Source organism: Amblyomma maculatum, chromosome 5 (genome assembly GCF_055883805.1).
Source record: "Amblyomma maculatum isolate TAMU_Amacu chromosome 5, ASM5588380v1, whole genome shotgun sequence".
In the NCBI taxonomy this organism is placed as follows: domain Eukaryota; kingdom Metazoa; phylum Arthropoda; class Arachnida; order Ixodida; family Ixodidae; genus Amblyomma; species Amblyomma maculatum.
This window is the reverse complement of record NC_139348.1, coordinates 83,878,796-83,899,325: the sequence shown is the minus strand read 5'-3', so window position 1 is coordinate 83,899,325 and position 20,530 is coordinate 83,878,796. Positions and strand designations below refer to the sequence as shown.

The following is a 20,530-nucleotide window of genomic DNA, read 5'->3' as shown; positions in this document are numbered from 1 at the left end:
ATTTTTCATTTTTACCATGCAATGCGATGTCAGTTACCGTGAAGAACTTTTACACATTTCAAGTCCCTTTTTCTAATTTTGTAAATTTTTCATATATGGTATTTATTATTGGTCGATTACCAACACGCAATATTTTCAGATGGCATCATAAAGCACTGGCTTTTCATTTTGAAGATGCTGAGGCATAAACCCACTTTCTAACTTTTTCACATTTCCATTTTTTTATTCATCAATTTATCATCGAATTTCAATGGTTTCTCTAACATGTCATCGGCTATTACACACCATTCAATCATGGATCACAGTGACCATAAATTACCATCATGCAATTTTTCATACAGCCCCGATGATTTCCGGCACGAGCTGCCAACAACTGAAACGACGCCGGGGGTCTTTTGGCCGAACTAGCTGTAAAACTCGCTTAGTATCTCCACTACCTCCTCTGTAACTACTGAAACTAGGAGCAGACATATATTACCTCCTAACTCGTACCCACGTTTTCTTAACAATGTATAACATTTTTTTTTTTTAATTCTGGGGGTTTCAAGCACCTACAGTTGTTATTGAAGCGTTAGGCGTGTAACTACAGCTTTTAAACATTCCTCTTTCTCACTCTTTGAAGGAGTGAGACAAGGCTGAATACTGGCGCCCTGCCTTTTTAACCTATATGCAGAGTGCATCATGAGGAAGGGTGCCTATTTAACCTATATGCAGAGTGCATCATGAGGAAGGTCGGTCTGGACGAGTCTCCAGCTGGAGTTAAGATTGCTGGAAAACGTTTCAACAACCTTAGACATGCGGATGATACCACTTTAATGGCAGAAAGTCAAGTGAAACCCAAGAGACTTCTGATGCGCGTACAAGAAGAGAATAAGAGTTTGGGCTTAAACTGAACATTAAAAAGGCAAAGATCACGGCGTCTTGCCCTATCAAGTCCTGAAGCATCAAGGGACAAGAAGTGGAAGCTGTGACAGATTTTATCTTCTTGGGCTCCAAGATTACCCCGGAAGGAGACTGCAGCCATGAAATTAGGAGACGCCTGCTTCTGGGAAAGAGAGCCATGTTTAGCCTTGACTGCTTAGTAAAGAGCAGAGACATAAGTCTGCAAAGATCCGTATAACTCGTGCTATGGTCTTTCCAGTTGTGATGTATGGATGCGAGAGTTGGACTGTGAAGAAGGCTGACCGCCGAAGAATTGACGCGTTTGAATTGTGGTGCTGGCGGAGGCTCTTGAGAGTTCCTTGGACTGCCAGAAGATCAAATCAGTCGATATTTTCGACCATAAACCCTGACTGCTCATTGGAGGGTCAAATTCTAAAGTTAAAGCTCAGCTACGTTGGTCATCTAATGAGAAGGGAGGAGTCGCTGGAGAAAGGTTTGATGTTGGGAAAGGTTGAGGGTTGCCGGAGAAGGGGTAGGCAGCGAACGCAATGGTTAGACTGCATCCTCGAGGCGCTGCAGATGAAGATTGTGATATTAAGAAGCTAGTGAGAAACCGGAAAGCCTGGCGTGACATGGTCCATAGGGTCACGAATAGTCGGACACGACTTAACGTCTGAACTGAACTGACTTTCATTAGGCTTGAATGGTTGCGGAGATTTAAAAAGAGTGTATGTGACATAATTGATAAATGCTATAAATAGGGGTTCGGTATGTTCTCGCAATCTCGTAATCACTGAATATATAGTTGAATTGGATGGCAGGAGTTTCAGGGCCGAATTTGTTGTGTTATCCCGTGTCACGCATGACATCTTTCCAGGCATCGACGTTTGCACAAATGTGGAGCAGCACTCGACATTGGAGTAGGAGAAATGTTTGTGCGGCGACACATGGTTCCAATCCTTAGTTGCAGATCCGTTCCCGAGTTGGGACGATTTGCTTTTGCTCGCGCAAGAGGTGGCCTTGCCAGCCCAGAAAGCTGCCTTTGTGACCACGCAGTCTTTCGTAATTTGGCTCCTGCAGTGTGTTAAACCGTACTACTGCAATGTGTTGAAGAAACATGTGTTGAAGCCTCGTACTGTTGTCGACACAGAAGACAGACGCATGCACGTCTAGGCCATGAACCTCTCCCCACAGCCTATGCGTCTGCCGGCTGGCTACAAACCCGCAAGCTTGTACTCTACGTGTCCAAGGTTATGCCGGTCATTTCTGATTTCCTCCAAACTTCACTCAAGAGGACAACATAATCTGACGAGTTAAAAGCGGTGATTAGCAAGTCGCTATCCGCTAGCCATCGAACTGCGTGCCTCTGTGTTTGACTTTGCCATTACAGGATCTCTTCTGCGCCAGTCCCTCGCATGCAACATCTCGTTAACACGCGGAATGTCAATCTGATCCAGCAGAAACCGTATTGAGTATCTACAGCCGAGAGCAAAATAATTTGCGATCAATTACAAGCGATGCTGCAGAAAGGAGTGATTCTTAAGTAATCAGTCCGTCAAAACGCCAGTTTTATTTTTGAGAAAAAAGGACACTTCACGGCGATTTTGCGTCGATTATTTATTTATTTATGGCGCTGAGTTTGGCGCACTGCATACAAGTCACTGGTGGAGTCACAGAGATGGGTTTTGTTGGTTTTGTGGGGTTTAACATCCCAAAGCGACTAAGGCTATGAGAGACGCCGTAGGGGAGGACACCGGAAATTTCGACCACCTGGGGTTCTTTAACGTGCACTGACATCGCACAGCCCACGGACACCACTCCGTTTCGCCTCCATCGAAACGCGGTGACAGAAATGAGTAGAGTGCAGCCATGTGCACGAAGTCGCCTACACTGCGTACATAAATGTTGTTCGTTATCCATAAGTGGAAATTCGAGTCATTAGTAGGTGAAAGTCCAGCTTTTTGTAGATTGGAGTTGCGCATATGCGAGGTTCCTGCGCATGTTTATAGTAGAATGATAGCATATGCATAGTAGATGCCAGGGCTCCATTATTATTGCTTGAATGCGCTCACAAAAAGTGACTACCGCGCATTGACGACGGTGTCGACTAACTTCACTCGGTGTTCTCTGCTCCGGGTATAGTCCAATCCCGACGAGCTCGCGCGACAGAGAAAAGACTGCTTTCGTGACTCCTGAGGGCTTGTTGCAATTTAACGTAGTGCCGTTCGGCTTGAGTAATGCGTCTCCAACTTTCGAGCATTTCATAGATACTGTTTTTCATGGCCTTAATAGTGAGATTTGTATGTGTAATTGGGATGACGTTATTTTTTTTTGGCAAGACATTTGAAGAGCACAGTGAACGCTTTGCACTCCTCCCTGACAGTATCAGCAACACGGGACCAATCATAAATCCTTAGAATTGCTACTTTGGAGAACAAGAAAACTCTTGTTCTTGCCTTCAATTGTAAATAAGGATGAGATTCAACCTGTTCCGCTGAAGCTTGCTGCAGTCAGACACTTTGAAAAGCCGCGTACGATAAATTTTTCGGGGTTTTCTTGGGCTGTGGTTGTATTTCCACCATTTTCCCATGTTTTTGGGTACTTTACACATCTATAACTGTGACACCATGTTAAGATTGTTGACATACGCGTACAACACCACGAGGCATGAGACCGAAAATATTCCACGTTCTATTAGTTCTACGTCAGGATGCTTTGAATGGTTTTAGACACCAAGTTCCCATTTTTATCTTACGACGATCCTTTCGTCTATGAGATAGAATGTCGTGCTGAAGAAGTTCGTCGCCTGGCCCGCTTGTGGACGTGGTCCTTACAGCTTTACTCTAAAGAACGCTGCCCCACCGGGGTGGCGCAGTGGTTACGGCGCTCGACTACTGTTCCCAAGGAAGCGGGATCTAATCCCGGCCTCGGTGGCTGCGTTTCCATGGAGGCGAAACGGAGTGGCGTCCGTGTGCTGTGCGATTTCAGTGCACGTTAAAGAACCCCAGGTGGTCGAAATTTCCGGAGTCCTCCACTATGGCGTCTCTCATAGCCTGAGTCGCTTTGGGACGTTAAACCCCACAAACCAAACCTAACCATCTAAAGAACGCTATGACATGCGCCACGTTCAGGCCACATATGCTATTTGAGATTTCGTGTAGCTTTGGTTACATTTATCAAGTGAGGCTTTTACCAGAAGCATTAGTTGAAGTATACTGGCCACGTAGTTGCAGTAAGTCGGTTCAGTGAAGTGGACTCTGGGATCGCCAAAGTTACCGCCCACATCCAACGATTCCGCACAGCAGAAATAGCCCATGTCGCTCAAGTGCGGCGTGCGTCGTATGACCTGAATTGGTCGAGGACGAGCTTCGTCTACAAGGGAGAAAATTGTTCCGCGCCGCGCAGCGACTGATGTAAATCAGTGTAAATTCCTGTGTGGTTAGAAGAGGAGGCGGAAGAAGTGCGAAGGACGTTGGCCTGGCTGCCTGTTCAGCCTAGAGTTCATCCAACATCACCCGTGAATAAACATATCCCATCCGCACGAAGAACATCAATCAGTGAGGATAACGAAACCTTCTTAGTCACTTCGTATATAGAATTTCGATGATATAGTTCTTGTCAAAGATAATTTTTCGATATATTAGGTAAAAAGAAACAGCCAACTTATAAGCAAATCAGTTAATTTTTCAACAACATCCGTCTATTCTGCCGCAAAGTTACACATCTTCTACCACCACACCAAATCTGGAAATTAACAGCAAGGCTCGACATTAATTAGACAGCAAAGGCTTGCATAATAGTTTAGAAATACTATAACCGCGCTAGGCTCTAGAATTGTGTGTTTAGAACAATGCTGAGTTTTACTGCTGTGCCAATTTCTCAATATTGTGACAATTTTTATTTACATGGATCAGAGAAAATCATGCAGACGGTCCAAAGGAACAATATAACTTTGATGCCTAATAACGCTATGCGCAATGTGATGTTAGAAGTGTAGTGGCATCACCTATCATACTACCTTGTGATGATAAAAAAGTGTCATCCATACGACTTAGCGACAACGACTGTACTGTTACACACTTAGTTTAATTTAGACTTGGAAATTCGACTAAACAACAAAACTAGCACAGCTGGGCAGAGAATGCAGTCCCATTATGGTCGGGGTGAGCAGGCCATTTCTTGATATCTTCGTCTTTAGAGCGCTCTTCAAAGTGGCGTGAGGAACGCTCAGTCGAAATTGATTCGGACCCACCGGGAACACCGCACTTTATTGTATGCGTGTCAGTTTATTTTTAAACTCGCACCCAGCATAACAATCAGCACCATCCTATATCGTGCACACAATATAATTCGTTCCCTACCATTATGTCCCTAATATTCATACCACTGCAAATATTCTCAAAACTTACCAAACCGTATTATTCATTTCTGTGCTATCCGATACCTTGCAATAAATACATATATTATGCTAAGGCCTCGCAAAAGTAATAAAAAATAATATCCCAGTCGAAAAAACTACAGAACCGTGTCGAAAATACGACAAAGGATTTTTTAGTTCTGTCTTAAACGTAAAATTGTTCTGTATTTCTGTAGTTTTTGTGTAGTATGTTTTTGTTGCCTGTAGCTCTGTTGCACTTTTCTGTTCTAACCATTGAAATTTCTCATGTTACTACAGAACGTTCTGTTGTCAGTACAAGTTTCAGTCAAAAAGTGCACAGATATTCTGCCGTAACAACAGACAATTTTCTGTAGGCTTTTCCGACTGGGATGCCTCTGCTCGTGCCACTAGGTAAAGCGGGCTCGTGTAATAGACACAGTTGACCCTTTTTGTTACCTTGTACATTTTATTCAGAGATTTACACCCAACCAAATTCCTTCATCACCTTCACTGCGAAAGCCCTACTATCTGTTAGGGTTTCGATGGATGTGTTTCCATATCCTTCTCGAATGCAGGCCTGTTGCAAAAAACACAAGAAATAGGATTTAGGGACCAGTAAGAAGTGTAGCAAGTGAGAATACTGGTTTATTCTAAACAGAGAGCTGTGCTCTGGATGATTTTGTACTATACACGCGTATAGCTAAACAATATATGCACGGGAGGAAGCATTGCCGCTCAGAGAAAGTCTACAGCTTCTAAAAAAATACAGCAGTACAGAAAAAAGAAGCGTATGAACTTTTATAGGATTTAAAACTGCAGTTAAATGAAAACTTCGCGAAAAATTTAAAAATAACATATGCACTGCTTGCGGTGAAGTCTCGGACATCCTTCACAAGATATGGAACTGCAAAGATCAATTAGATAAATATAAAGCTCGAGCGCTCAGCCAAGCGGCGTGGGAGGCAGAGCTGTCCCACACGAGTCTCTGAGCAGCGCAGCCTGCTCACCAGGGCCCGAGAGACAGCCCAGGCCAATAGTATCCTGGACTGAAGAAACCACCCACTCTATTCCGTTAAACAATTAAAGTTTACTCTCTCTCTGAAATGAAAACGACTTTCTCTTAATTATGCTGAGCCTGCTTGTCAAGAGCATCACCGCGGTAAGGTTATAATAAGATCAACTTCAAATTATTTTTTTTTGGTTTGGCTATTATCTCACGCCTAAAAACAAGTGTAGGCAATGGTCTTCAAAATTACTCTTTAATGGCGTTTGTTTCTATGCTCTTATTTACTCTGGCTTCTCTATTCATATTGTTACGGGAATGCACTTAATGTAACAGCACTGCGATGGGCTGAACGCGACGCTGAGACTTCAGTAGCCGTGCAGTGTCCACTCTGACAGCGTCTTCCTCTTTCTCAACGCTTTGTCGTGCCCGTGTTCCTCGGTCGTCGTCTTCGTCAGTGAGCACATCACTTTAGTCCCGCATTTCCAGGTAACACTACCCCCCCTCGGCAAAAGGCAACGTCCCGGTGCGTATTAGGCGTGCGATGTGGAGGGGCAGTAATATGGCTTTAGGTGGGCGGCATGTACAATTTCGGAAGTGGGTGTAGCAGTCGGTGACTTTGGGTGGAGCGGTGAAATCTCATAGGCCACGTCGGTCACTTGGCGTAGTACACGGTAAGGACCTGTGTAGTGGAGCAGAAGTTTTTGACACAACCCCACACGACGGCACGGAAGCCAGAGCAACACCAGAGATCCGGGAGGATAGTGCACATCCCGGTGGTGATCGTCGTAGCGGCGTTTTTGAGCTTCTTGAGAAATGTTGAGATTGTGACGAGCAATCTGGCGAGCAGCGTCGGCTCGGGCGATGGTGTCGCGGGCATATGTTGTGACGGGGCCAGCGGCGGGAAGCAAAGTGTCGAAGGGCAGTAAGGGGTCTCTTCCAAAGAGAAGATAGAATGGAGAGTACCCAGCAGTGTCATGACGTGAAGAGTTATATTCAAAGGTGACAAATGACGGACTAATATCCCAGTCGCGATGACTGTCGGATACGTACATTGCGAGCATGTCGGTGAGCGTGCGGTTAAGACGCTCCGTAAGGCCGTTCGTCTGAGGGTGATACGCAGTGGTGAATTTGTGCCGAACGGAGCAAGAACGAAGTATTTCCTCAACAACTCGGGAAAGGGAACAGCGGCCACGGTGGGTAAGTAGTTGACGGGGAGCACCATGGTGTAGTATGACGTCGTACAAAAGGAAGTCAGCAACGTCTGTGGTGCAGCTGGTTGGAATGGCGCGAGTGATCACGTACCGCGTGGCATAATCGGTGGCCACAGCGATCCATTTGTTTCCTGACAAGGACTCGGGGAAGGGCCCTAGGAGGTCAAGGCCAACACGAGAAAATGGCTCAGTCGGGATAGCAATCGGCTGCAGGTGTCCAAGTGGTAGCACAGGGTTGTTTCTTCCGGCGTTGACAGAGGTCGCAAGTGGCTACATAACGTTGGACAGAGCGGTAGAGTCCAGGCCAGAAGAAACGCCGGCGCACGCGGTCGTATGTGCGTGAGAGGCCAAGATGACCAGCTGTAGAGGCGTCGTGCATTTGTTCGAGAACGGCAGAGCGTAGGTGTTGGGGAACGACCAGCAAGTGCTCAGCGCCATCAGGTCGCATGTTGCGGCGGTATAGCGTATTCCCATGAAGGGAGAACAGGACGAGGGAAGAGTCACGGCTGTGTGTGCGGAGGCGGTCGATAAGAGAACTGAGGGTTGGGTCCAAGCGCTGTTCGCCGGCTATGTGGGAAAAGTCCGATATAGAGAAGACACACGGGTCCGACTCATGGTCAGTAGAGGAAGAGGGATCGACGGGATAACGGGACAGACAGTCTACATCCTGGTGAAGCCGACCGGATTTGTATACAACGGAAAAGGTATACTCCTGCAAGCGCAGTGCCGAGCGGCCGAGGTGGCCAGCCGGATTCTTAAGGGAAGAGAGCCAACATAAGGCGTGGTGATCGGTAGTTACAGTGAAGGGTCGGCCAAACAAGTAGGGTCTGAATTTTCCAACGGCCCAAACGAGAGCCAGGCACTCCCGTTCCGTAATAAAATAGTTCTGTTCTGCTGATGACAGGAGACGACTGGCGTAGGCAATAACGCAATGTTGGCCGCGTTGTCGCTGTGCAAGAATGGCACCAATCCCGTGGCCACTGGCGTCGGTGCGAAGTTCCGTTGTGGCAGACGGGTTGAAATGGTCCAACACAGGAGGATTGGTGAGAATAGCGATGAGGGTGGAGAATGCGTTAGCCTGCTCTGGTCCCCATGAGAAAGGAACGCCTTTCTTCAGCAGATTGGTGAGAGGACGAGCAACAGCGGCAAAGTTTGGGACGAACCGGCGAAAATAAGAACACAGTCCTATAAAGCTGCGGACATCACGGATTGAATGGGGACATGGAAACGCACTGACTGCGCGAACTTTGTCGGGATCGGGTTGCACGCCGGTGGCATTCACCAAATGGCCAAGCACTTTAGGTTCGCGGCGACCAAAACTGCACTTCTTTGAGTTCAGTTGAAGTCCGGCACGGCGGAAAAGTGCCAAGATGGAAGAAAGGCGATGAAGATAGCTTTCGAACGAGGGCGAGAAGACAATCACGTCATCCAAGTAACATAGACAAGTCGTCCATTTGAAGCCGCGGAGTAAGGAGTCCATCATTCGTTCAAACGTAACAGGGTCGTTGCAAAGTCCAAAAGGCATAACCTTAAATTGGTAAAGTCCATCGGGTGTGACAAAAGCTGTCTTCTCGCGGTCTTGTTCGTCAACAGAGATCTGCCATTAGCCGCTACGAAGATCGATGGAGGAAAAGTAGCGGGTTCCATGTAAACAGTCCAAGGCATCGTCTATTCGCGGCAGCGGGTAAACATCTTTCCTTGTAATCTTGTTCAGATGTCGATAGTCGACACAAAAGCGCCAACTGTTGTCTTTCTTTCTAACGAGCACGACAGAAGATGCCCAGGGGCTGTTCGAAGGTTCGATGATATCGTTGCCCAACATCTTGTCGACCTCCTGCTGGATGACTTGGCGCTCAGAAAGGGACACACGATAAGGCCTCCGACGTACAGGCTTTGCATCGCCGGTGTCAATGCGGTGAGTCACAACTGATGTTTGGCCTAGAGAACCGGCAGCAAAGTCAAAAATGTCGGAGAAGGATAACAAAAGGTTGTGCAGGTCCTGGGCGTGTTAGGGGCTGAGGTCAGAGGCAATCATTGCGAAAATAAGGTCGTTAATTGTGGTGGAGAGTACGGGTTTGGAAGGACGCTTGAATGTGGGCCAGGAGTGAGTGCACAAATGGTGCAGTCTGTGAAAGGGGACAAGGTAGCAAGGAATATTCCTTCGGGGAGAACGTGGGGAGACAGACTGAAGTTCAGGGTAGGAAGGTAGGTGCTGTTCTGTGTAACGCGTACGATGAGATGAGGAAGAACGACATTGCGGTCAAAAAAGACCTCGGTGACAGGGCAAGCAAGATAGTCACCGTCAGGCACAGGCGGGAAAGGTGACAGATGTAGGTAAACAGCAGAGTCAGGGGGCAGGCGAGCGAACTCAGTGGAGCGAAGGCGGGGTGCAGATGGAGGATGTTCTGGGCAGACAGGTAGGTCCAAACGAAGAAGGACGCTGGAGCAGTCGATAAGGGCAGAGTGGGCTGTTAAAAAGTCAAGGCCGAGGATCACATTGTGAGGGCACTGGTTGAGGACGGTGAACAAAGCAGGGGTGTGATGACCGGCAAGGGTGACTCGGGCAGTGCACTGCCCAGTGGCGGCAGCAGTACTGCCATCGGCAACACGAACGGTGGGCGAAGCGGCGGGGGTCTGTAGTTTCTTGAGGCGGCGGCAAAACGATGAGCTCATGATCGAGACTTGGGCACCAGTGTCAATGAGGGCAGCGACGGGAACACCATCCACGAACAGGGAGAGGAGGTTACAGGGCGAAGAAATGGGCAGTAGACGATTTCCAGGTCGAGGTACCAATGCAGCGTCACCTCCGGGAGCTGCATTGGCTAGTTTCCCATGAAGCGGCCGGCAGAGGACGGCGAAGAACTGCGGCTAGGAAGAGGTGAACGGGAACGGCGGGCTGGCGGGGAAGGAGACCGACTGGACACAGGAGGAGGCGTAGTAGTATCGGTGCGGGGCGGCACATAACGAGGCGTGAAACGGGGGTGACCGTAATTGGAGTAGCGGTCAACGTAAGGAAAGCGTCGAGGCGGTGATGTCCAGCGGCTGCGGCAGTGGCGAGCGATGTGGCCAATACGCGAGTGCGTGAAACAGATCGGCCTGTCGTCAGGGGTGCGCCACTCATCAGGACTGCGGTATCGGTAGCGTGGTGCGTAGGTGTTCCGGGGTGTAGCAGTGGCGACCATGGGAGGGACGGGGCTCGAATTACGGTGTTCCACGGTGTGGCTATAGGGGACGTCCAAGTTGGCAACCTCCTGACGAACGACGGCTTGAATGAGGGATATCGTCGCTAGGTTGCTGTCCGATGAGGGCGGGTTGGATGCAGCAGGAGCGAGCGCTTCCTGTTCACGACGCACGATGCGTGTCACATTTTCAGTGTTGGAAGGTTGCCTTATGGTCGGCAGATCCTCGCACGTTTGGGTTAGGGGCAGTGTTGGGGAGCCGATCGAAGCGATGTGCAATGCGTCTGTGTTTGGCCTGCTCGAAATGTCGACAAACCTGCAAAACGGAGTCAACCGTAGCGCAGTCCCGACAGAGTAGAAGATTGGAGGCACCGTCGGCTATGCCTTTGAGGATGTGTACCACCTTATCAGGTTCTGGCATGTCTTTATCAACTTTGCGGCAGAGGGCCAGAACGTCTTTTATATACGTAATATAAGGTTCGGTAGATGTCTGGGCACGTTTGGCGAGGTCCCTCTTGGCGGCGAGTTGACGGCCAACCGGTTTTCAGAACAGGTCACGGAGTTTTTGTTTGCAAATATCCCAGGAGGGTATTTCTGCTTCATGCGTTTCGAATCAAACGCGTGTCGTGCCAGTAAGGTAGAAGATGACATTGGCCAGCATCAGCGTGGCGTCCCACCTGTTGTGCTGGCTAACACGCTTATAAAGCGAAAGCCAGTCCTCGACATCGACCTCATCTGCACCGCAGAATGGGCCAGGGTCACGGGGGTGGGCTACGACGACAGTTGGAGTTGCGGAGGTAGATGGAGCCGCGTCGGTTGTCATCGTGACGGTTCCGAGGTGACGGCCACTGCGGAGATCCACCGTCACATTGTTTCGAACCCGCGACCTCCACCAAGATGTTAGGGGGATGCACTAATGTAGCAGCACTGCGATGGGCTGAACGCGACGCTGAGGCTTCAGTAGCCGTACAGTGTCCACTCTGATAGCGTCGTCCTCTTTCTCAACGCTTTGTCGTGCCCGTGTTCCTCGGTCGTCGTCTTCGTCAGTGAGCACATCACTTTGGTCCCGCGTTTCCAGGTAACAATATAACAAAGAATAATGCTTTGGTTGGGCCAACTCCGATGGCTTCCTATGCACATATAGGCAATGAAGCTTGTTGTGCCGCACTGCCGATCGCGGCGCCATATATTACATATCTTAGCGAGAAGAGCAAATGCGTTTGAGGCGCTTCTGTAGGGCGTTTTCACGCCCCCTGCACGAGCTTACAGGGATCAGATTGCACGCTCTGTCGAAGCTTTGCTTGGCGTGTATCAGATAACTGGGGCGTGTCTATAATGCTGCTGAATATGCACGCGAACCAAGCAACAAGCAGCAGCATTTTTGAGGCACGCTGTGCAGCTACTCCAGCGCCACCTAGGCAGTGCTGATTGCCTATATACACTATCCGCGGAAAAACATGTGTCAGGCAGTTCAAAAAAGAACTAATAAATATGGAGTGATAAGTTATTGTTAAAAACCACGTTCTGGAAGGTAGACCGCTATGAGTCAATGAAAAGGCTGTGATAAATACATTGCACTCCACGGCAATTAACTATCTGCTCCGTGAACAAAATGTGTGGCGTTTAACGGATCAAGTCTAATAATCGAAAAACAGTACGCCACTGGGAAGCCGTTGGAGCATTGCTTAGCTCTGCTAATGAACTTTTATATCTTATTTTCGAATGCGGCAGTTGCAAACAGTACCACACCAGATCAAATAAATCTGGAATGGCAGCCCACAAGGGGTGTGTAATGTTACTGCTAATGTTTCTATGAAGTAAGAATAGACTAAGTCGGCCATATGATCCCAGAAAGAGGTTAAATTTATACGATATGAAATTACAACGAAAAAGCAGAGGCAAAGCAGAACTCATTGCTCATTAAGAGCTTTATAAATTTAAGGAAGTGGATTCGTTGAGGTGTTTACACGGCCAGCTTAGAAAACCTTTAGCAACATTTCGAACCACGCTAGTACGCCCGAAAACACATATCTCCAGTTTATTAGCCACGTAAGACTAGAAAACCTAAAACCAGTATCGAGAAAATGGGATTATTACCGGCGCCTCATAAAAGGCTGCAGCCGACGTGCAGCAAGTTGGGTGAACCTGGCAACAATAGATGCTACTTTGATGTGTGAAGTTGAGTAAACACAAGAGTCCTAAAAAACCTTCGAGCAATATATACAGACCAGTAGTTCGTACGAACTTCCACATAATTGCTAGCTTGGAGCTTCATGCTCACAAATTATTTATGTAACCACCTTGTCGTACCCTCTATCACGAATTGAAATCACCCGTTTGCAGGAAAATGTCGCGTGTGCCTTCAAGAATCATAACACTCGCAATTTACCTTGCAAGACATCATTACATTTAGGCTGATTACCCTAATGCGCTGCGCAATGTCCTGTACGCGATAACGTAAAATTTTTCTGAACGCTGTAAGCAGAGATAAATTGACATGAGAAACGTCTCCAGCAGTGAACCGCGTCCAGGTTTTCAGTTCACTTCAGTTGTGTAAACTGGACGATATAGCGAAATACTGTTATCGGACAATATATACCTGGTGTTTCACATTTATTTATTATTTTATTTTTGAACTTACTGCAGGCTAAGCGCCCAAGCAGGAGTGACATACATTTACATAAAATTCAAGAATTCATGAAAGCACAAGGTACAAAACACACCAACCCATTGAGTAGACAATTTGAAGCGGTTATTACTGCACATGCATAACATATAAGCACAAGTCAGAAAAAAGCTGACACAATCAAAACAGACACCCAAGAACTTACAGGAGGCAAGATTTCATAAGTAATTACATATTTAATTCCAGCATATCTAAAGATTAGAAGGAAGAAGCAGGCAAACTACTCCAATCTGCATTGCATTAGGGAAAAGGAGAATTTGTTTAAGTTAGTCCATGCAAAGTGAGGTGTTAAAGACAGGGCACGAGAGTGGCGTGTCTGCCTAGTTGTAAGAGGGCAGACGTAAGTGCTAGGATCAAGTGCGAGTTTGTTATTAAGTAAGAGAAATAAAATTTTAAAGCGGAGAAATTTTCTTCTTGCTTGGATAATGCCATTTTCTGCCATTAATTCAGATACCGAATCGGCGCGACCGTACTTGGAATAAATAAAACGCGCTGCCCGTCTCTAAATTTTCTCAAGAGCATCTATATTGCACATCGTATGGTGGTCCCACACTGTCCAAGCATATTCAAGCCTAGGCCGTATACGTTTTGTGTATGCGAGAAGTTTAACATGAGCGGGAGCATCCTTAAGCTTGTGTTTGAGCAGGCATAGTTTGCGAAAGGCTGAAGAGGAGATGTTAAGAATATGTGTGTTCCAGCTGAGGCGGTTATTTAGTGTAACGCCGAGATATTTATATTTCTTCACTTTAAATTAACAACGGTCCTGGATACAGTAAGTGTACTGAAGCGGGTATTTTGTCCTGGTTATGCGAAGAAGACAGATTGTTTTAGTTTAGGAGCATGCCCCACTCCTGGCACCATTCTAGTATATTAATTAGTTCGACATTAAGTGCGTACTGGTCTTCGGGTACCACAATTTTATTAAATATAACGCAGTCATCGGCGAAGAGACGAATTTTCACGGGATCGTGGATCACATTAACTATATCATTGCAAAATATCAGGAAGAGGAGTGGCCCGAGAACACTACCTTGCGGAACACTGGAAGAGACTGGAAGACAGTCAGAGTCTGAACCATTTTTATGTACGAGGACGGTTGGTTAAGTAGGCGGAGATCCAGGCAAGGAGAAAACAGCGAAGTTCAAGCTCCTCTAATTTTAAAATAAGTTTGTCATGCGGAATACGATCAAAATCTTTGCTGAAGTCCAAAAATATAGTGTCGTTTTGTCCACCTCTGTCCAGGACAGAATCGGAAAAATGAACAACTGTTTTTAACTGGGTTGTGGTTGAAAACCCCTTTCTGAAGCCATGCTGGAATGGAGATAGAATTTTGTGGCTATTTAGGAAATCAGAGATGTGAGTACTCACTATGTGTTCAAGCATTTTACAGGTCGATGATACCAAGGAAATAGTGCGGTAATCAGATACTGAGAGTGGGCTGCCTTTTGTAAACACATTCACTACGCGCGCTATTTTCCTGTAAACTGGAAGAGAGAAAGTTTGATTGAAAGCTGAAAGATTAATACAATTTACCTTGCTAATTGCTCTGTATAGCGCCAGAGAAATGCATTTGGAATACCATCTGCTCCCGAGGATGATTTTACTTTCAACCTTAACATCATATTGCTACGAAGATGACGAAGCGGGCAGTGGCGCGGGGCGGAGTGCTCGCACTAGGCCCGCTGGCCATTAAAGCATACTTCATCGCCATGTCATCACGTCGTTCTGTTTCTGTTGTGTCGCCGTGTTACATCGCTTGTCATGCCACCACGTAACATTTGGTTGGAGCTGCGGTTCATCCCCATCCTTGCCTTGCCCCGTCGAAGCCAACCGTACGCCGGGTACATCTGCCGAAAGCCCGTGGAGATCGCCGTCCAGCTCTGCCCCAGCCCTTTTTGCTCAGACCCAACCAGCCGCTGTCCCCAGCCTCGTCCCCAGCCCTGACCACAACACACGACGAGCAGGAAGAGCCCAAATCCGACCCTACCGACCCCAAGCCGAAGCGACCTCACGACCACTCGAGCGAAGACAGCAACCCCGCTCAAGCCGTTCGGCGTGCCCATGAGCCTTGGCCTTCGGCAAACGGTGAAGATTGGACCGGATGCTCCGGGGCACGAATTCATTCCATCTTCGGATTAATTGCGGTGTCCAGCGTTTCATGTCCTAATCCTGTGTCTGTGTCCATGGTCACTTCATGCATTGGATTTCTAGCAATCGATCGGGACGATCGCTCGGTGGCCCCGGGTAGTGCTACGAAGATGACGATGCGGGCAGTGGCGCGGGGCGGAGTGCTCGCGCTAGGCCCGCTGGCCATTCAAGCATATTTCATCATCATGTCATCACATAGTTCTGTTTCTGTTGTGTCGCCGTGTTGCATCGCTTGTCATGTCACCACGTAACAATATTAACAATGCCCTCTTATGAAATGTTAGTGTCAAGAGTATCGCAAGGTGTGTTTACAAGGGGTTCAGAGATAGAAAAGACACTGCGAAAGGGCGGTTTAAATGCGATGCGATAGCCTCAGCATCTGTTATTAAGGTATCTTCATGTGAGATGTGCTCAATAGGTTTCTTACACTCACTAACAAAGTTCCAAAATTTATCACGATCTGACTTGATAACATTACGAAATGTAGTGTTCAAATAAAAATGTTCGGATGACTGAATGACATTTTAAATGGCGCGACGAATTTGGATAAAGTCATGTGAAGCTGAACGGTTATTTCTTGCCCAATTCGTTTTCTTTTTTAAATGTATTATGTCCCTAGTCATCCATGAATTACGTTTAGCAGTCTTTTTCACTTTGTTAGGAATGAAGCTGTCAAGACAAAAGAAGCATACATTTTTAAAATTGTTCCATAACGCATTAATGTCTTTAACAGAGAAGTTTTCGAGGAGATAATTTAAGTAATCTATTGTGCTTACATCATCGGCATGAGCGCAATCTTTCACAGTTTTTAGCATGGACGCGTGATTAGGTCGAGTGCCATGTAAGGGAAAAGTGACTGAATCAATCTGATTATCCGAAATCCCCGATCAACTGAAACATTGTAGTATTTATCAGACGGGGAATAAGAACCAGATCAAGAACCGAGTATGCAAAAGCAGTAACATGTGTTTGTTCTTGCACAACGTGGAGTAGATTGTGGTAAAACATGATATCAAAAATTATGCCAGAATAGCCGTCAGAAACGAAGCCCGATTGTAAGCGACTCCAATCAATATCGGGAAGATTAAAATATCCGGCTACGATAAATATCTGGTTGCTGAATTTTTCCATATAAGTCTTAAGTTGAAACAAAAAAATCAGGCATCGAATCTGGAGTTTTGTACACAGCAAACAGTAAAAAACATGCCCAATAGGCTGATTCTTAGGCACAGAGTTTCAATACATGAAATTTTCTGCAAAATACTGACTTCAATGTCCGTTTTAACAATACCAGCTACGCCACCTCCCCTAGTCTCCCTATCCATGCGGTATATCTTATATTTGGATGGGATTAGAAGGTCATCATTTACAGTACTGCTAAGCCATGTCTCTAAATGACAACTAGATGCGGTTTGTAAGAAAGAAGGACAGATTCATGCTGAACAGCCTTGTTTGCGAAGCTGCGGGCGCTAGAATTAAGTAGTCTGATGCATGTTCCATGGAATAGTCATGGCGCAAGTTGGGGTAAGTTTTTGTTTTTGCTCATTTAGCTTGCGGTCGTTCTGCACGTTATCCCATACAAACAGATCATTGTCAATGCGCAGTTTGTCATCTATGAGATTAACGTTTTCTATTGTCCCTATCAAATTTTGAGCTCTCCCTATAACAGTTTTCCTGTCTTCGGCATCTTATGACTGTAATCATTCTGAACGAAAATGTCTGTTCCTTTGAGTTTGCTGACGTTTTTGAAGACTTCCATCTTTTGTAGTCCTGGAAGAAAACTATTACGGGTCTTTTGTCGCTCCCATTACCACGTCTGTGAAATCTACCAACGGGTTCACATTTCACCACTAGTTTATCGCTAAATACTTCGCCAAAGACATTGCTTTTTAGGACTTCTATTTCATCCGGTTGTTCTTTAACACCGCGGACAACTACATTAGAACGCCTGCCCCTGTAGCTGCTCCGACGTCATTTCGTGATGCATTTGTGCAGACGATCGTGGAATCAGTAGGATGAACAGCGTGTTTATTGACAGTGTGCGAACTAGATTTGTAAGCTGATAGCTAACTTTAACGGTTGTAGAAACATTGGCCTGATTAGTTGACTCATGGATATGTAGCCCAAGAATCCGGCCGGACGATATGCGAGATTTGGAGTGACCTGCCCTTATGAGATTGTTTAGATGGTTATGGTGTCGTTGATAGCAAGTTTTTGCAATCAGCAGCAATTCGGATTTTTCAGGTGCGGGAAGTAGCCCTACTTTGTTATTATATTTAGCAACTGCATCGATACCTTGCTGTCAGGTCTCCTCTACTGCTCCAGGAGACCCAGAAGTGTACCAAAGAGTGAGGTCGTCTGCATAGAATATATGCTTTAGGTTTGGGATAGACGCTAGAATACGCGATATGGGAGCCATTCCAAGGTTAAAAAGGGTGGGTGACAGAAAAGCACCCTGAGGAGTGCCAGGTGTGAGGGGAAAAGAATCAGAGACAGAATCAGAAAGACGGAACTTGGCCGTGCGGTCACGGAGAAATGCAGTAAGTAGCCGTACATATTTGAACCACAGTCAGTAGAGGACAGAAAGTTTAAAAGAGGATCATGGGCAAGGTTATCAAAAGACTTACGTAGATCAAGGGCCACTATGGCTGGGATCTGGGAAGAGGACGGAGGATCAAATTCGTGCATGAGGAGAAAAAAGAGGTCCTGAGTAGACACACCTTCTCTGAAGCCAATTTGTTGAGGGGGAAATAAATTTGTGAATTCAAGATGAGCCTCGAGCCGATTAAGCACCATCCGTTTCATGGTCTTTCCCAGGCAAGATGTTAGAGAAACTGGGCGGAGGTTTTGAAGCGCGGGTTTCTCGCCTGTTTTTGGCAGTAGGGTTATAAGTTATTGTTTCCATGATGCTGGAAGGGTGCTTTCTTCCCAGTGTAAGTTTATAATGCTTAGAAAATGTTCTTTGTCCTTGTCAGAGAGGTTTCGAATAATTGAGTACGTCATCTAGTCCTCACCCGGGACAGACTTCCGCTTTAGCTGTTCAAGCGCCCAGGCTAGATCCCAGGGGGTAAATGGCTCATCGAGTTCAGCATTGGACGCACCAGTGTACAGAGAATAAAGACTAGGTAGGGGAGGAGGATTGTAGAGATCGCGGAGTTGGGTTGCTAAGGCATCCGCTCCTAGTAGCGAATAGTACTTCTCGAGAGTGGGAACAGGAGCCGGTTGAGGCCCGAGGAGTTCGAGTAAGTGCCAGGTTCTTTTTTGATTTAGCGTGCCGTTGATGGTGGTAAGAGAATAGGTCTGCCAGTAGATCTTAAAAGCGGCGATGCGTAACACAGAATAAGGCGAGTATCAATATATTCGAGCGCCGTTATTTTGGTGGCCTGTCCCTAACCGACAATCCCTCACCAATCGGAAGGCACGCCACATCATGCTGCGGTCGTTTATGCGGGATTGTCTTCACGCGGTAGGGCAAAACCACAGTGACTTGAGATTTTTTATATCTTACAGGCTTTTATTAAATGCTGGAAAACGCGATCACATAGTAGGTGAATAAAAAAAATGTTTTTACGATTGTATTTTAACCCCATCCTCAAATTATTAAAGTGAACTTTGCCTTAAAGTGAACAATAAAGATATTGCATATTCGATTTTATTTAGCTAATTCAGCCAAATATACATATTGACACATGTCATTCATAGGAGACGAAAATTTGAACCGGCGATTCGGAGAAGACGACAAAGCAAAAACGGTGCTCCGCTTTCGTGCTGACCTGACTAGTTGTAGGTGTTCTTCGGTGCCAGAGTCTAGAGCGCCTTCTGTGTAACGTTACGTTACAAATATGGTGGAGGAATTGCCGGGTATCAATCCAGTCCTGCATAATCAACCTGTCACTACAGAGCTTACCCCCGTACATCAACGCCTCGGCCGCCGCCTACGTGGAGAGCCCCCTGAATTCGGGCCCCTTCCGGCCGCTACCGGGACGACGCACCCTCAGACGGCCGTAGAACCTGCTGCAATGACACCTGAGAGCAGGCTTCCCACCCATATCCTGTGTCATCAGCCGCGAACACCCCCCTCTTTTCATGGAGACGTGTTCGAGGACACCGAGGGCTGGCTTGAGACCTAAGAGCGAGTCGCTCGTTACAACGGGTGGACTAATGAGCGTAAACTCCACAATGTGTATTTCGCTCTCGAAGAGTGTGCACGGACATGGTTTGAAAACCATGAGGCTGCCTTCCCATCCTGGGCAGCCTTCTTTCGTGGTTTCAAAGCCACGTTTCCTAGCGCCAACCGCCGGGAACGAGCAGAAGCTGCGCTGCACTCGCGCATTCAGCGCAAGAACAAGAGCGTGCGTATGTTCTTTCAGGACATGACACGCCTTTTCAACCGTGCAGACCCCCAAATGCCAGAAGAAGCTGCGTCACCTGATGCGGGGCGTTAAACAAGAACTTTTCGCGGGACTGGTGCGCAGTCCACCACGCACTGTGGCGGAGTTTCTCAGCGAGGCAGCGACCATGGAGACAACGCTGCAACACCGAGCCCGTCAGTACAACCGTGACGTGAACATCATTAGGTCCGACGCACCCCCTGTACATGCCGGCAGTGACATGGACGCACTACGCAATCTCATCCGTTCTGTCATGCGGGATGAACTGCAAGCGCTCCGGATGCCTTGCAAAACAGCATCTTTTCCTTCATTGGCTGAAGTCGTCCGGGGCGAGGTGTGTATAGCAGCTCAGCAAGTTGCTGACGTTCTCCAGCAGCGCGTTCCCCACCAAACGTTCGACGCGAGGCCCACCTACGCGTCCGTCCTAAGTAAGGCTCCCCCGCCGGACCATAGTATCAACGCCGCAGCTCCAGCAACGGAGCCGCAGGGTCCTCGCATGGAGGACCTCGCATGGAGCCGCATGCAGCCTCGCTACTCCCCTCCGCCAATCTACCAGCCACCCCGTAAAAGCCAAGTATGGCGGCCCCGGGACCGTCGGCCCCTGTGCTATCATTGCGGGGAAGCCACTCACCTTCACCGGGCGTGCCCG

At 47.3% G+C, this 20,530-nt stretch overlaps 1 protein-coding gene across 2 annotated transcripts in view; it reads right to left on the bottom strand.

Annotated features, from left to right (window-relative positions):
• Window positions 1-5,711: 5,711 nt before the first annotated feature.
• LOC146188612 (uncharacterized) overlaps window positions 5,712-20,530 on the bottom strand; it is a 37,118-nt gene continuing 22,299 nt past the window's right edge. For both annotated transcript variants that reach the window (XM_084603150.1, XM_084603151.1), the window contains exon 5: window positions 5,712-5,837. In XM_084603150.1, the coding sequence (XP_084459276.1) occupies window positions 5,739-5,837 (99 nt within the window). In that variant the 3' untranslated portion in view covers window positions 5,712-5,738. The remainder of the gene's footprint in view (window positions 5,838-20,530) is intronic.